Source organism: Acanthisitta chloris, unplaced genomic scaffold (assembly GCF_000695815.1).
Source record: "Acanthisitta chloris isolate BGI_N310 unplaced genomic scaffold, ASM69581v1 scaffold2998, whole genome shotgun sequence".
NCBI classification, from domain to species: domain Eukaryota; kingdom Metazoa; phylum Chordata; class Aves; order Passeriformes; family Acanthisittidae; genus Acanthisitta; species Acanthisitta chloris.
The window spans coordinates 1,883-19,579 of NW_008688529.1; the positions used below are offsets into that span (position 1 = coordinate 1,883).

At 38.5% G+C, this 17,697-nt stretch overlaps 2 protein-coding genes across 2 annotated transcripts in view; one reads left to right on the forward strand and one right to left on the reverse strand.

Moving 5' to 3' along the window:
- HELB (helicase (DNA) B) overlaps window positions 1-12,319 on the forward strand; it is a gene marked incomplete at its 5' end in the record, with an annotated part of 13,538 nt that extends 1,219 nt beyond the window's left edge. The window contains 11 exons of the mRNA XM_009081037.1: window positions 1,500-1,726; window positions 3,058-3,930; window positions 4,865-5,036; window positions 5,833-5,974; window positions 6,927-7,057; window positions 8,007-8,091; window positions 9,513-9,572; window positions 10,145-10,337; window positions 10,964-11,098; window positions 11,319-11,754; window positions 12,237-12,319. Of these exons, the coding sequence (XP_009079285.1) occupies window positions 1,500-1,726; window positions 3,058-3,930; window positions 4,865-5,036; window positions 5,833-5,974; window positions 6,927-7,057; window positions 8,007-8,091; window positions 9,513-9,572; window positions 10,145-10,337; window positions 10,964-11,098; window positions 11,319-11,754; window positions 12,237-12,319 (2,537 nt within the window). The remainder of the gene's footprint in view (window positions 1-1,499; window positions 1,727-3,057; window positions 3,931-4,864; window positions 5,037-5,832; window positions 5,975-6,926; window positions 7,058-8,006; window positions 8,092-9,512; window positions 9,573-10,144; window positions 10,338-10,963; window positions 11,099-11,318; window positions 11,755-12,236) is intronic.
- A 1,930-nt stretch (window positions 12,320-14,249) lies between these two features.
- Window positions 14,250-17,697, reverse strand: part of GRIP1 (glutamate receptor interacting protein 1) — a gene marked incomplete at its 5' end in the record, with an annotated part of 104,314 nt that continues 100,866 nt past the window's right edge. Inside the window, 2 exons of the mRNA XM_009081039.1 lie at window positions 14,250-14,969; window positions 16,020-16,166. Of these exons, the coding sequence (XP_009079287.1) occupies window positions 14,733-14,969; window positions 16,020-16,166 (384 nt within the window). The remainder of the gene's footprint in view (window positions 14,970-16,019; window positions 16,167-17,697) is intronic.

Below are 17,697 nucleotides of genomic sequence, written 5' to 3' on the forward strand. Positions count from 1 at the left end.
ATGCCTAAGGTGCTCCGGTCGCTAACAGGCATTCAGTCTGTGAGACCAGACTACAGCTGGTTTGAAGCAAAGCACTGAAATACAGAGGAAGTCAGGATGTCTGAGCTGTGCCTTCAGCATTAGCTCTCATGTTTTGCTTCAGTGATCTTTGCATAACCACACAGACAGTGCAGGATTGGGTCTATCCTACTGTTATGTATAAGCAAACAAAGTCTTCCAGTAGCTGGTTTACTGGGAAGTGTCAGGTCAAAGCATGGAGATAACTCTTGGAGGTCAAATGGTGTAACGGGAGAGTTCAGAGCTTCTTGTAGACTTGAGCCAACTACTCCAAATCACATGTGTAAGGAGAGGGAAATTTTCACAGTTCTACAGACTTTCAGGCTTTTAGTTGTGTTTTTGTAATGGTAGGAAAGTCCTTTATGGACTTCAAATATTTTCATAACCACAAAGGGATAGGAATCCATCGTGATAGAAACACCGATCTGGTTTGCTGTGTGAGGTTTAATGGGATATATGGATCACTTTTGGTTGAGTCTTGTCCAGTATGTTCATGAGTCCTCAGGGGTGAAGATTGCCCATTGTGCCTGGGTATCCTGTTCACTGTTTTGTAGTGGGTGAGTTTTCCTAATAACTAACGTAAATTACATTGCTACAGTTTAAGCTTTCTTCTTTCTCGATCAAGCAGTTTGTTCTTCAAGCCTTCATTATATTTTTGTGTGTGGAAATAGTGTGTGTGGATTCTCTGTGTGTAAATTGAGTACTTGCTTAAAAGGTAACAGATTTTATCTTTGCCTTTCTGAGGGTAAGACAGTGATCAGAAAAAACACCTAGAAAAAGGAGTGTTTTAAATTTTCATTAATACTTAATTTAAAAGAGCCTTTTTATCCCCAAGAGATGAAGCTTCTAAAAGTCTCACTTTCTTCTGAAATTTGTTTCACTTTCTTCTGAAATTGTTTTTTTAAAGCAAGGTATAGAGTAAATGAGTTTCATTATTCTTTTAATCCCCAGACTCGTACAAACAGGTAAGGAGGTAGCTTAAGCTTGAGGCCATTGAGAAAGCCAGTGGAGTGCACTGTTTTTCTAAATTCCTCTACTGATCTGATACTACAGATCTTATTTTGAATTTTAAATGTTCTTCTGTAGATCTGTATGAAAATTATTTTTAGGTAAGGGGCAGGTGTGGTGAGGTCTGAACTGCCTTTTTACAAAATGCTGCTGGGTATGCAGTTTAAACCGAGTGCATAACACAGGTTTTCCAAATGAGTACATTTAGTTGCTGCTTCTGTGTCATCTTTTAACATTTTCTTCCCCAAGGTAGTTCAGAGAAAACAGACTTTAAAAGAATTTAAACAAGATTATAAGTAGTAAGAAACTGAAAGAAATTTGGGATGTTTTGCATGTAGGGGAGGCAGAAGGGTGAAAGCTGGAGTCAGTTTAAATTGCCTTTACAAGTATCTTTGTATATTGCCTAAGTCTTTCACTGTTTATGGTGCATGCAGTTGCAGGAAAGGTGGTGTTGGTAGCTCTGACTTTTCCGGTGATACTGGAGTTCTTGCCCATTCTTCTGCCACGCCATTTTTGCTGTCTGTTGGATATGGTGTCTTGGCAAAGAAAGGCTGAAGAAAGCAATGGTGCAGATGGTGAAGAGGCAGATTTTCAAGATGAGATGCTAACAAAATTGGATAAGATATTAAAGAATGAGCCATGGAAACTTGGATTTAGCAGGGTAAGTAATATTAAGCATGGCAAAAGTATAGTGTTTGCTAGTTTGAGCTCCATTATACTACAGTGCTGTTTTAGTTATGTTCAGTTTATTAAATAGGCATTTGCAGTGGGTAAGCATAGTTCATTTGGAAATGGATGATGTGCTGGATTCAGTTTTAGCAAAGGTGTTGGGTTTTTTCCAGCTGGTGTACAATAAATTAATCTCAGAAGATTTTTAAAAGTGGTTTTGTTACAGTCATTTGTTTAGTACTTTCTACAAGGAATAAAAAGTTAACTGCTTGAGGTAATTGGGCCAAAAGTAAGAAAGCTAATTTAAAATCCTCAATTGCCCTATTCAGTTTTGTACTGGCAAATGAGATTTTCTGTTCTTAATGCATAAAACAGTATCTATGCTTTCATAGTAAGGGAGACAAGTTTCACTGTAAGAGGTCATCAGGTCCAGGCGTTTGTTTCTTATAATGGGATTTGCAGTGGTTGCTTACCTTCCTGTTTCCCTTTTCTGCATCTCACCTTAGCACTCCTGTACCACAGACAGGAGCTATAGCTTAATAGTTCACAAATATGGTTAGTTATCCATCTGCTTCAGCCGCACAATGGCTTAGTGACAGATGTCCTGACTTGCCTTTAAGACCTGCGATTTCAGTGCAGTGAAGCCAGTGTATTCCAGTGTTTCACATCCTTCCCTTTAAAAAGATTTTCCTGATGTCCAGTTTGACTCTTCCTTGATGCAAAATGGACCTGTTGCTCGCGTTGATTCTTGTACCAAGGACCTGCATTCTCACTGCACCTTTTTTATTGCACGAAGACTCTCTTTAGCTTTTTCTCTGAGGACTGAGCTGGTGCGATTAATTTTTTTTTTTCCCCCCCTTAGTAGTGTATCTTTTTTGCATATCCTGGTCTTTCACTATTTTCTGGTAGAGTCTGTAAAGGTTGTGTATTTCTTGAGGTAGCACATTCAGAATTGAATACAGTATTCTAGTGCCTTTTCTGTGCTGTGTCTACACTTCTTGTGTCTTTACTTGAAATTGTGCTAATTAGATATGCTTGAGTTCTCCTTAATGCCTAATTTCTGTGCTAGGTTTTTTATTTTTAAAGTTTCTGTTTCACACAGAAGGGTGAGAGGAATTATCACACCAGCTTGCTTTTAAATATTTTGCTTTCATGTTGCTCGAAAAGCATTTTAGCTTCATGCTTTATGAAAAATAAATGCATTTTCGCAAACTTCCACCCTCTGAATTGCAATTTGTCTTTTCTAGGAAGAATGTTACTCAGCAAGAGGCTAACATCTTCTGAAATAAACATATGTTTGCTTTTATTTTTTTGGGGGAGAAGATTGTTTATAAGGAACTGAAGCTTTCTTACTGTGAGGCAACGTGGGCTGCCTTCCGTCAGTGTGACCGTCTCCTCTGGAAGATTCCTGAATTGCAGAAGAATGCATTAATTCTGTATGATAAGCTCAAGAAACAGTGTAGAGAAATGGGACACACTTATGAAGATCAAGATGAATTAGCTTGTTTCGTATCTAAAGATATGTCCATTGAGCATGTTTGGCAGTCTCTCAAATTTTTGAAAGATCAGGAGATAGTGATTAGAGAGAAGAAGCTGGTGTTCCTCCGTCACCTTTACAACTCTGAAAAGGACATTGCGATGTATATAGGTCGCCTTCTGTCAAACCACACATGGAAACTGGATGCTGATGTGAGAAAGATACTTAACATTTCTGAGACATCAAGAGAAACAGTAGATAGCAAAATAACAATTACCCAGGCACATGAAATGGAACATCTGAAGGAAAATAATCCAGACAATCAGAATGGTGAAAATCACTTCCTTGAAAAGGAAGTAGGGTCTGTGTCTGATACCCAGATTAAACGAGAGATAGACTCAGATCAGGTGATGGCTGTGGAAAAGATTTGTTCTAATCCTGTCACAATCATAAGTGGAAAAGGAGGCTGTGGGAAGAGTACAGTAGTTAGCTGCCTTTTTCGTCATTTAAAGCAGATGGAAAAAGAAGTGGAAGCTGCTTCTAAGGACTTTGAAGAAGACTTGGATGCATCTGATGAATGGAATACACTTGGTCATCATTGGGAATCAGAGAATACCTATGACAAAAAACTTTTGAATGTACTATTCACTGCACCTACAGGGAGGGCAGCAAGTCTTTTGAGTGAAAAAACTAAGCTCCCTGCATATACGCTGCATCAGGTAAGGTTTGTGGGGTTTGGTGTTGTTTTGGGTTTTTTGAAGTTGGGTTCTGAAAGACCTTTTGGGACTGTCCATTATTATTTTGGAAGAAAACTAGTTATTGAATTATCCTTATGAAATGTGTAGCTTATTTTCATTATTAATGATAATGCTTAGGTACAGCTTGTCAGCGTGTGCAAGTCAGTGTTACATATTGAGGAATCATAAATTAGTCTTTTGAAATATGTTACTTGCTATAACTTTGGGTTTTTTCCTAGTTATATACATCTCAAATTTATGCCTCTCTAGGGCATCTGGTCTTTTTAGCCTCTCAGTTTTGTTTTTTATTTTAATAAAGACAGAATTACTTTCCGTGTGGCAGAGCCGTTTTCTAGTATCCTGTTGCCTAGCAATCATAGATACCAGCACATACATGAGAAGATCAGTAGCCTGGGGTTGAATAGTGAGAGAAATTTTATTTGCATAATGTTTTCTTAATTACTGTTAAGTATTAGGGAAATTTTTAAAGGAGTAAGTAAAAACTAAACTCTTTGTTAATAAACTTAGGCCAAGTCTAGTTTGTCCTAGGTGGCGAAAGGTGCCAGGAAGACATTGGAGGTGTGGAATAACCCATATAAAGAAACGTTGGGCATTTATTAGTGTCAGCAAGTTGTAGTAGGAGGTGCTCTGTTACTAAGCAACCTAATGGCTGACCTTTTATGCTTTATGGTTCCTGCAGAAAAAGATGACTGCTTGTCTGTGCTTTTATATAATTTAAGCTAGGAATGTTTCCTCCTCAACAGGGAGGAAAATAAGACTGAATGGTTGAGTCTTCTGTGTCTGCAGAATTTCAGCTCTACATACATTAGAAGATACCATACTCTGTCTGCTTTTATAAGACAGTTGCTTACAGTTGGTTAGTGTCAAAGTTTGCATTATTTTTATTTGTTTTTAGATTATCTGTAGTTTTAAGTCATGGAGGCAGAGTGAACGAGCACAGCCATGGAAGTTTTCTACTGTGACAGTTCTGATTGTGGATGAAGGAAGTTTGGTGTCTGTACACATTCTTAGTTTAATTTTAAAACTCTTGTGTGAGCATGCTCAGCTTGCTAAACTTATTATTCTAGGTAAGTGGAACAGCAAATTTTGCTTTATACAATATTCAACAATGCATAATATACAGTGTAAGTATCAGAGCTGCCACTGGTCTCACCAAGTCTCATAAAACCCCCAGAATGTTACGTTGTTCTCTGCTTGGGTTTTTCTGCTAATCCTTAAGGTCAGATGAGACAGACACTTTTCCATCTCAGCTGGCAGTATGAAAGTATCAGTATCTCTGTTCTCTGTTTAGCAGTGTTTTGATTGATTTTGAATGTTTTATGACTTCCATGTGGTAGCTTATTACATCTTGCAAGTGGAAAAACCTCTGATTTCCTTGAATCTAAAGAAGCTAATGTCAGCATATTAATCACATGTTGGAAGGGAGGTTTTGTGTCATTTTACTGCTAGGATCATCTTGTTTTAATTCAAAAAGAAGAGCAAAAAAATGTAAAGTCAAATCTTTATGCTTTCTCAGAGGTTTGCTTTTTGACATGACATTAATGGCATTTGTTTTTAAATATGTGGCTTTCAAAATGTGTTTGAATAAGATGTGATCCCTGTCAGTGTTCATCAAGCAGAGGGATTTGCACTTGATAGTAAAGCATTACTGAGTGAGGAATATGAAAAACTTAAACTACACCACAGCCTGATTCCTAGAGTTTCTTAGATTCTTGAAAGTTTTATTTCATGTGAATTGTATTGAGAATGTATGTTACTCTGTAGAGGGTCGAGTATTTACTAATTCCACTGGGTTTTTTTCAAGAGAGTTTTTAACATGATCTGTTATTGCTTCTCACAAATACTAATTTGCATTCTGTGTAGGTGATACTAGACAGCTACCAAGCATAGACCCAGGAAACATGTTAGCTGATGTCTTTGAGGGTCTAAAACCAAGAGGCTTTTCAGTGGAACTGCGAACTAACCACAGAGCCGAATCGCAGCTCATTGTAGATAATGCCTCAAGGTAGGATTTCCTTATGTATGTGTGAAGTACTCTCATAGGAGGCCTGGTCTTCTGCCTGCAAAATAGCAGTGCATCCAGGTTTGACTCTGTAGTACTGCTTCTGTTAGGTTTTGTAGTCAAAATCAGTAACGTTTGTTTTAAAAACAACCCCCCAAAACAACAGCAACAAAACCCCACAGATTTTTCCAGAAGTAAATATATTGGACAAAAATAAATGTGTGTGCTGGAATACTCTTGAATTTCATGGGATGTATTTCGCTATCACATACTCTCCTGTTGTTTTCAAATGACTTGTGCATGCACAAGTGACTTTATGCCTTCTTAAATGTCTCACATTTGCTTCTCTAAATAGGAAGTTTGAAAGACACTGCTGGTAAGTGTAACAACAGTGAAAACAGATGCAAATTCTTTGAGAGTTTAGGTGTCAAGGGCCATTACATCATAGAGTATCTAAATTTTTTTTCTGTATTAATACCTAGAACCTCTGAATGTTTCCGGAATTTGCATTACTTTTGTTCTGGAAATAATCCTGTTTACTGTCAGTGTGGGATTTCTTTTTGTAAACCTCAAACAACAAAATCTAGGTTCAAGTGCTCAAGAGCTTTTGATGTTGATTGGAATTTGAGAATAATCTGAACATTTGCAAGATGTCCAGAATGACTAAGACTTTTACAAACATTCTCACGTATTTCTTTCAGTAACACTTCCATTTTAATCCATTCTACTCCCATGAGAACTGTATGGTTAATACTAAGTATCTCTGCAGTGCTGTAAGGTTTAGAGAATAAATTACATGAAATTAGGTTATGCTCAGAGGAAAGAGTTTTTTGCTGTATGAAGTGTAGAAGACAAAACATTTATAAATGGTGAACTTCAGGCTGATGCAGATGATGATACAGTGCAGTCCTTTAACTGGAAATAACTTCTGTTTTCCTTCACTGCTTTGGTCAAGAATCTCTCACCGGCAGCTTCCTGAATTTGATGAGGTGCTGCAAGTTTCTGCTTGGAATGGGGAAATGACAGTGCCAAGCCCAGAGAAGAAATTCATTCTTATTGCTTTGCCTGCTGGCGGGAATTGTGACAGTATGTGTGTACAGGCCATTTGTGGTCTTGATTTTCCCTTTGCTAAAGCATAGACTATTGCCTGGAATTAAGGTTTTGGGAGGATTTTAGTCTGGTTTTGTTTGTGGCATAAATTTAAATGCCACATTCATAGTTTACCTTTTGCCTTCTGTAAGTGCACACACCAAGACCTTTAAGTGCAGGGAATAGGTTCCAGTGACATTTTGAAATGGGGGACAGTTTCCACCAGTGTAATCAAATGTGATTGTCTCTTTGTGTTGTAGCTGGAGCTGTCAAACCTTAACAGATCAGATTTTCAGACATGCATCATTTGGAGTAAACAGCAACTGTAACAGGATGGTGTGCTGGACAGGAATGTGCTCCCAACTCTAGAATCAAGTTAGGAAAATGGAAGCAGAAAGGACACCAGTATTTCTTTTAAAATGCTTTGGGGTCAGGGCTGGGACCATTGGTTTTGGGTTTGTTTGAGGTTTTTTGTTGTTTATTGGGTATAAGTGTCTTCTACTTTGTATGCATCGAAAAGCTTCAAGGGGAATATGGAAAAAAATTGCGCAAATATTATCACCATATCCCACTACAGTAACTTACTCAGCAAACAGAATGCTAAAAGTAGATTTCTTCTATGAAATCTAAATGTATAGGTCTGCAACTTAAAAATGTCCTGTCTTTACCTCTTTAATGTGCTGTATCAAAACCTTATTTTGCATGAAATATGTTCTGTGGTGCTCTTAAGCACAGAAATAAGAATTTGTCTCCTTCCATATCACTCTCGTTTCTCAGATTTTAATAGGGAGTTAACTGCATGATGTTTCTTTTTTCTTGTTTTAAACAAGTTGAAATGTCACTGAAGCAAGAAATAAGCAAAGACGATTTCATGTTGAATTACGTTTTTCTTGCTTAAATTGCTCTGCCTATTTTTATGCCTTACCTTTTATGTCTTTTCAAACAGATTTGCAAACTGCCATAAAGACTTTACTTAAAAAGGGGCCAGGATTGGAGGATGCTGAACAATCACAATTCATTGCTTTCAGAAGGTAATGGAGTATGCAGGCAGACATTGCAAAAGACCATGCTAGCAGCCACAATGTAAAATTAGCTGAGTGTGTTGAGTTGCAGACTAGTGGTGGTACCATAAAATTACTAGACAGAACAACAGGCCAGATGTCTGTCCCGTGCCTTCTGGTTGCCCCAGTCTCTCCACGGAGAGTTGCTTCATTTTTCCCTAAGCTTAATGTTATTTTGGACCATGTTTTCTGCCTTTGTGTTCATGTTCATCTCTACAGTGTATGTTAAAGAAACAAAGGATGGACATAAGTGGTCAGGTTTTGTAGTAGATGGTGAGAACCTGTGCTCTGGTGTTTGCTAACAGCGTGGTGTTCTTCAGAAGGTGGGAACTTGACTGTAAGAGGAACCTGCAACATACAAAGAAATGTCTGTATTCAAATACCCTACTGTGGCAGATGTGATGGAACACATAACCCACTCTTAGGGGTCTCCACATGCTCCTGTCACAAGTGGGCATTGACCAACTAACAGAAGATAGTGTGTTTTGACTGTGTAACAAGGGTCAGGTTTAGCCATTTAATTTGATGGACATTAGTGCTTCTGCTCTGAAGTGACAAATGCCTACAGTTTGGATATTTGGAAGCACAATATCTATCATTTAAGAAGGGTTGGGATGTAGGGCTGTAATGTGCTTTGAGGAAAGATTGGGAAGGTTAATAATCACTGACCCCATGAATGATCACAGGAGCATGGATAGTATGGATAACTCCACAGAAACACTGACAGGATAAATGGAACGCAAGGTAGTACCAGTAGTCCGTAAACTTGCAGTTCTGCACAAAAGGACACTGAAGAAACACCTCTTCCACTTCTATTTGTGAAGAATCTTTTCTCAGCAATTAAAAACCGCCCACTGTTTGCAGGTTCCTGATGTGCAAATAAGTGATTTTAGCTAGTTCACCTGTTTGTTGTGAATGCTGAGTAACTCTGGTATCAATTTTATTTCTCCAGTCTTCATCCAGGTACAATACTGTTTTTAGTGACTTCCGTGTAAGATTCTTCTAGTATATTTTTCTAGGTACTTCATTAAAATTCCAGGTCTTTAAAAAGCAGATCAATCTTTTGGCTATTTTTAATACATCCACAGAAAATAATCTGTCCACGGTTTAGTTTTTCTTTAGTTTTCTTCTTAAAGCCAAATCTAGCTAATCTAGGTATGCAGCACAAACGTCCTTGCCTCACCTTCCATGGTATTTAGACAAAACTGTTCTTTTACTGCTCTGTCTTCTAGACCCCAAATCAGCAATTGCTTTTAATTGTTGGTCAAAAAGTCATCACAGCTACAAAGGGCTTTTCCCATTATTTATGAATTAATGCTAATGTGACATTGCCTGTAATCGTATGTTTTGTTCATCTTCATTTATTCATATTCTTGTTTTGTATGATTTAGGCAAGACTGCAATCTAATAAATGAACTTTGTTGCCAGCACTATTCAAATCATTTAACCAGGTAAGCCAATATTTTGTCATTTTTCCTGTGAACAGTGTCACTCTGTTTTTAAAAGTGTTGCAGCCAGACCAACACCCTAAAATAAGATTGTAAAAGTTTTCATGTTTCACATCGATCTGATTCGTTATGTTAGCAATCATTTATGTAATAAATTTTTCTTGATGGGTTCTTCAATTTCAACCTGGACTATGAACAGTGGTAAAATGCCTTTCATTTCAGTTGTCATTGTGTGAATTCCAAGATTTTGAGTTACTGTCGAATATTTAAAATTCACATAAAAGCAACTTGAAAAAAACCCTTCAAGGTTAATTTTTTCTTACCCCTGTATGATTTCTAAATAGATTCTGAAGGTTTTTTGAGAGCAGGCTTTTTGTGCTACTCTAGATTACTGGTTTTTGCCAAAAGGTTTTACAGAAGTTCAAGAAGTAAATGTGTGTTATCTTAACTGTTTTGAGTATTACTAAGGTTTTTTATCTGGGCCAAATATAGAGAGGGGAAACAGAAGAAATAATGAGAGAGAGTAAATGCATATTTTTTAAATACATTTCTCCCTTTTTCTTTCTCTGACCCAGAGACCACAAAAAGCGACTTTCGTTTCAAATTGGGGACAAGATTTCCTGCATGAGGAATACATATCTCAAGGATCTCTTGCCAGGCTGTGGTTTTGGAGAGGGTTCTAATGGCCATGGAGAAACCACCATCACTGCAGGGGCTGCTGAGGATGACAGACGACTGTGCAATGGAGACATATTTTTCATAACAGGGGTAATTCCTTGGTGTAAGAACTCGCACAAAAAAAACCCCTCAGTGGCAACTGATTCATTACTTCTTGAATTCCCCAGAAGAAAACAATTCACACTTCATAAGTTTAGTCCATAATTCATACTTAGACTGTAATGTGAAAGGCAAGAAAGAGGCAAGCTATATTAGGGCTTTTTTTGTAAAATGTGTTTAGTTGGTCTGCTATTGTCTGATGCAAATACATTCTGTAAATGCTCAAATGTAATTGAAATGGGTAATGTTTTGGATATAGGTAGAAACATGGTCTGAAGTAAAGAGTAAAGCTATGTTACAGCATGAGCTCTTCCTGCCAGAAAACAGCTGACTGACAAATACATCTATAAAAAATGGTGTTTTTTTTCTGCTGGGTTGAGTGAGTTAAGGGGTCAGTGAAAGTATCAGTAGTTAGGGTAAGCCCTGTACAGTGAAACTATTTTCCTTGGAGGTGGTCAGTGAAAGATAGCCATCTTTTGGGTTTAGTGGCTTCTAAAACTATTTCACTTGGTTGACATTGCAGTTGTCATTTCAGGGAAAGCTGGAATATGGATGCACACAGATGTACAGACATTGCTGATCCATGCTCACTGCTGAGTGTTGTGCTGTTTCCTTAGGATGTGGAAATTGATAAGCAGCGCTTACTGACCATCAGCAGCACATGTGGTTCCACGTTCACTGTGAAGTATAAGGCACTGAAGAAGCTATGTCACATAAAACATGCATGGGCCAGAACTATTCACACATTTCAGGTAAAACCATAGCAGCTGTGAGCTGAGCTCATGCACTGTATTTGCATGTGGAAGAGTCAGAAACCTTCTTGAAAGCAGAATTCCTTGAAGGCAGGATAGAAAATATTCTTGAGAGCGTGTCCCCAGTTGTCTCCAACTTTCTCATTCTTGTCGAGTCCTATGTTTTTTTAAACTTTACTGGAGGTGTTACTTTGAAACGGTGTTGTTAAACATGTTTCAGGGTTCCGAGGAGAAGACTGTGGTGTACGTGGTTGGCCATCCAGGCCGGCAGCACTGGCAGCACGTGTACACAGCCGTGACCAGGGGGCGCTGCCGTGTCTATGTCGTAGCTGAAGAGCTGCACCTCAGGAGAGCAGTCACCAACAAGAACATGCCCAGAAAAACTCGCTTACAGAGATTTTTGAGAGAGGTAATTGCAGAAACAAACAACCATCCCAAACAAATGATGGAGTGCTGGCAAAATCAAGAGCTCAAGACTTGGACTGTTGCTGTAAATGAAGGTGCTCCTGATGCTCCTGAACCTCTAAGTGACCTCATTAAACAAGAGTCATCAGTTGTCTCTGAAGAGCAGACAGGCAGTTTGAAGCAAAGCCCTGGTAAAAGACAACATACTCTTGCAAAGCATTCTGAGGCTGCTGCAAAAATACACCCTGTAAGTATGCCCTTACTGATAGTTTAAAACAGTCTTTTGCAATCTCTTTCACCACCACAAGTCACCTGGATACTGTTGGGATTGTTTTACTATTATTTATTTAATAATTTTCAAGATGACCAGTAATTGGTGAAGCAGTCCCATTTGGCAGATGTCTTCCCAGAGTAATATATGACTCATATGGAAAAAAAAAAGCTATAATGTCACTAGTAGAAAATGGAGTGACCTATTGGCCAGCTTAGCTTATATTAGCTTATTCTTTGTGCACACATGTCAGTTTTTAGGTGACCTACTGCGGAAGATTTAGATAAAATTTAATCATTGAAGTTGATTTTAAATAATCAGACTTACTTAACAGATGCTTTCTTTCATTGCATCTAATTTCTGAGGTCTGTCACAGAGAAAGAGCTTTTTTGAAGATATTTCTTCATTTTAGGTCTGGGTCAAACTTGGATAACATTTTTGTTTTGTTTTGACAGACAACAGTAGCAGAATCCCCACTTGGAACTTCCAGACTTAAGAATCTAACTTTGGGAAAACCAACTCCTAGGAAGCTTCTCAAAAGCTAACAAAGTATTAACTGTCCTCATTATGAATCATCACTGAACTGCAGAAGCTGTGTATGCAGGTGCTTTTCAAAGGCTTTCCTGGTTTTGTATGCTCTATGCTTGTTTTACCCTGAGAATCTTACATTTTCAGTGATTTGTTTTTAGTAGATTCCTTGGTGTATTGCTCATCAAAAATAATCTAATTCTTTTGTTTCGGTGAAAAATGAACTTACAGATCTTACAGGATCCAGATGTTCCCTTAAAAAATACATGAGGCTGTATTTTGATTTAAGGACTCCTAGCTCTCCATACCACAATTTATCCATCCCCTAACTCTACAGCATTGACAAGAGGCTGTTGCTGATGTGCCAAAGGTGCAGTTTGCTCTTAAGTAAAAAAACCACCAAACAAACTGGACTTTAGGTTTTTCTCATGTGGCACATTAGTGGCCATGAAGCTTTGATGGATTATGGATTTTAAACTTGATACAAACAGAACAAGATAGTTGCAATCAGTGGTACAGAAAAAATTTTCCTACTTTGTACTGAAAAGAACTTGCTATTGCTGCTTCAGCTAATAGTTATATGTTGATGATGATCTTGGTAAGTAAACAAAATTCCAAGTCAGAGTTCAAATAACATTCCATTTTCAACCTTTTCTTGTGTACTATGTGACTTGCTGAATTGTAATTTTGAGATTAATAAGTTGAATGTTAAACATCAGACACGTATTAAAATATGGACAGCCTGCTTACCTTTAGCAATTAGTTTTCTTGTTTTACCCATAGTGTAGGAAAAGGTATAGCACAAATATAAACAAGGTATTTTTTGTTAAAAATGTGGAAAAATATAATGTGGAAAAAATATAAAAACACTACCTCATTTTTAATGTCTTTAAATCACTGTTTATTTCAATTTATACAGTTTTTCCATACAAATATTTGCAACAGTTTGAATTTCAAAAACATAACATAGACGATAAATATCATGCTATTAAAGTATTAAATTTGTACAAAAATACTTTACAGTTTAATACCTATTTGTTACAAATAAAAATACATATTTAAGTGACTCATGAACTTTTTTTTACATGATTCAGCCTTGAATGTCATTCTGACCTTTTCTGGCAGTGCTGAAATAGAAATCAGAGATACTTGTGTGTGTAGGGCAGGTGAACTTGTTCATGTATTGGAAACAGCAACAGGGATACAGTTAAACAGTTTAAATTGACCAGAAACAACTCTGTAAGGTGATTGCTTAGATATGGAGACTCTACAAATGTACAAATCCAGTATCTTTATATTCACCAATAACAATAACTACCAATAACAACTTGAATACCAGACTAAACCAAAGCAGCTGCTGGTGAGCATATAAAGCAACTGGCAGTATTTTATTGCTTGGGAGGAGAGGAGGGAGGAGATAATTTGTGATGTGTTTGTAAAATATATTTACAATTTTAAATTCTAAAAATGTGTTGCAGGGGTGATGTTTATCATAAAGAAGGCTGAAAACAAAGCATATTAAATAGGATCTTTGTCCCTTCAGGAAACTGACTTAAAAAGTTCATGTGTGACAGTACAAGTTTACAGGTTCATGGATCATGAAAGAGCTTTTGTATCAATCTCCCCTGACGTTGTTTAAAAAAAGCCATTTTCTTTTAAAAACCTTTCTAATTTGTCTGAACTCAGTTTTAGTCTTTTCAGTAATCCTCCTTCAGAGGTTTTATCCCACTGAAAAAGTCTCTGCTTAAAAATCTCCACAGGTTGCAAGACAATACCGTTAAATATTTCATTGCATAGGGAATAATGTGTGTTCTAACACAATTTACCGAAGTGGAGAAGCAATGTTCACTGCAATCTGCAGCTTCCTGCAAGCATTTCATTAAAACATTTAAGCCATTCTTTGCCTGATGAGTGCAGCCTTCTTGCCAGCAAACGAAGATTTCCAACAATCAGAGCTGTAGCCATGCCGCAAGAAAACCCAGTGCAGTAAATCACTCTTCCCTGTCATCAGACAGCAGCTCCTTTCTGATAAAATGTTCTTTAAAAACCATGTACCCTGGACACCACTGGTCATTAGCAGAGGTTAACTCTGTGCTTTTCCCTCAAACAGCAGCTGCTGATGAAGGGAGAGGAACATGTAGAACATATTTAAAACATCTGCCCAGTTTCTTACTCGGTGGGGGAAAAGGCCCTTTTGATTTTTCCTACTGTTGCTAATGCTAGATTGTTTAGAATGGAATGACGTGACTAAATGAAGACTTCAACTTTTTCAAACGTAACCATGGATTAGAAGCCTTGAGACAGACAGACTGACCTCCTGTGCTTTTCAGTGCTGTATAGCATCTGAGCCTCAACCTCAGAGAAATCTTAAAGGGATTTAGCACCATAATTGTCTTTTGTTACCGAATGTCCCACTCACATGGTTTTCTGCTATAAGGTGTTTGTAGGATCCCGTGTCTCCGTGCTAGCATTAGTGTGCCCACTCTGCTGAAGGAAGGCATTATTCCGGTCACTCCACTCCCCACTTGCTGCAGTCTGTTGTTCTGAGCTTCCTTTCTGGGATGCCAGTGGGTTTCTGCTAATAACCAGTTCCAGCTTATTGCCAGATTCTGCAATGAGTGGCACAACTAGACAGCAGTCAAAGTCTCTGGTGCGAATGTGGTTTACCTGAAGGATGAGAATATTGGGTTTTGTTACCAGTTTAGGAAAAAGAAATGAGATCCCAAGCAAAACAGACCTATCCTTGAGACTGTGGAGCCCTATTTAAATATGGCAGTCAGAGAATCACCTGGCACAAGACTATTTAGCCATGGTGTCTGGTCTGAAACCAGCAGTATTCTACTCACTCTTGAACAGAGTGCAGCTGAAGTGAGGATATTTACCCTGGTGCTTGCTGTTGGCAGCTGTCACAAATGCCCACCCCATAAAGGATTATTTAACAGCACATAGTTTTTCTGTGTGTCATGGTGTTCATCAATTTAAGTCCAATAGAGCACCTCTGAAATGTCAATTCAGTTCAAATCTTCTTTGGTTTTACTTAACATATAAAAATTTATATGAAGTATTTTATTGGGCTAGTTGAGAAATTTAGACTTTTTTATCACAGTCCAGCTCGGCACTGTGGTAAGTGTGGTGCTGAGTATTAAATTTTTCCAACTATGCCAGTCAACACTTGGATTAAACACAGGAACAATTCTCAGGGCTGTATCAAGAACAGCAAAAATGATAAATCTGTCTGGAAATGCTTTGGGAAATTCCAGCTTCCCAGTGAACATGTGTATGCCTCCTTTGGAATTCTGAAATAACCCAAGCATTCTGAAAGAATGTTTATATAAATATGAAATCTAGCCTCAGTACCAATGCATAAAAGCTTCCATGAAGTGCTGCCTTTTCTTACCAAGGCTCTAGGAAATCTACACAGCCTGTGGCACAGAGAAATTATGATCATTTGTCCTTCTTCCTGCCCCCCTACACATCCTTTCCCAGCAGAAACAACAAACAAACAGTAGTGCTCATTATTTAAAACGTAACAGGCACTGTAGCTGAGAGGGCTCTTCCAGATAAGTGATGAAAACACTTTGTGCAGTTTTCTACACTCACATCTGCAAAGACAGAAACCCAAACACCCTCCAGCAGTGTGGTTAACAAGTATTTTTACAAAGTAATCTGTATGTCATGTCCCTTCATGCTAACCCTGTGTGATGTCAGAAACATTACCTGTAAAAGTCTGTCGTATGGTTTTAAACCTCCCAGGTCGCCAGGGCCAGCTGGTCGAATGTTCTTGACATACACTCCTTTTTCCAATAAACCGTCTGAGACACTGAACCCAAAGTCTTCTCCATCAGAGTCCTTGTACAAAGTTACCTGTGGAGAGGGGATGTGACATGATGAAAAAGGAAAAAAAGAAGTTTGTCCCCATTTCTACAAGCATTAGACAGCCTTTCTTCCAAGGATGGTTTTGGTGGGTGTTTTTTTTCACATTGGAGCGATCACTTACCTACTATTTGGTATTTACAGTATGACAGATGTCCTCATTTTGACATGATGTTAATATTCTCAGAAGCTGCCTTATTCTTCTGTAACCAACAACCCTTTTCGCTTCTGCTTGTCAGCTGGAAGTTTGTGGTGCTTAGCCCACCTTTTCTAGTGTCATTTTTTTCAGTCTTTTGTTTCCCTGTTCTCCAGCTGCCAGGATCTGAGTACAAGATCAAGTTTAGTTTTGCTTCAGGTATGAAGACCTGGTTTCAACCAAACAGTTGGTGTTGTGTCTTCCAAAACTTCCAGAGGGAGTAAAGACCATTGGCACTGGAAGCCCTAGGCAACCTGGATTTATCCAGGCAATGGTCCACCCTGTAAAACCTAATCCCCAAAGTGCTCAGTATAACAGTTATAATGCAATCTTTTAAGAAAGTACAAATATGGCTTCTTCCAAAAGAGCTTGCAGGCAGTGTTCTTACAGTTACATAGCCATGAGGTGGCCATTCAAAAGCAGGAAACAGAAGTTAATTAACTTAGGAGAAGGTTTTTCAAGTGTTCAGAAGACAAGTTCTCACAGGTAGTTTTGTGAATTCAGCTATTTGACAGAAAAAGATAGACTTCTTTTTATGTAAGTAAGTGGCATTATCATGCCTGAGTGTTCCATAACTTTATAACAGCTTGGTACTGTTGTATGTGATGCTTCATGTGCTGCATCCTTGTGTGTGCCAGCCACTGAATTCCTTCCTGATGTTTCTGATTTGCAGAATCATTCAAATTGAAGGAAACTTTGGGAAGTCTCTAGTCCAATCTCCTGCTCAAGGCAGGCTAAGACCAAATTCAGACTGGGCTGCTGGAGCACACCACTGGTTGGTGCTGCCTCCAGAAAGAAGCTGAGCTCCTGCCTTAACTGCCATTGTGAAAAGATAAGCAAGAACAGATCAGGTTGTCTCAAAATGGGAGAAAAGGATTTGGGGTTTTCTTGACCACTTTGCTTTAGGGGCATACCAGCAATGGTTTAACCAGAATGAAATCAGACTCCCTGTGAGTCTGGGCAGCACTTGCTATTCTGGGCAGCACTTGAGAGAAGTTAGATACAAGGGCAGCTGCTACAGCATTAGCACCATTTTCTCTCTAGTTGATTGCAGGGTGCTGTGAAAACACCTGTGCCTTGTGCCATGGGAAGAACAAATGCCCCCCAACAGTGTTCATCCCTTACTTCACACCAGCTCATCCTCTTCCCTTGTTTTTCTCCCTCTGTACAGCACAGCAAAGCAGAAAGCCACACCCAACATCTCCCCAACTAAGCCAAAGGCTTTCTTCCTGCCAGTGACTTTTTCAGGTACGAGCTGTCATTTTAAACTGCCCAGTGGCTGAGGTATTTAAGGTCTCTGCCTTCTCTTCCCCATCTTTCCCTGAA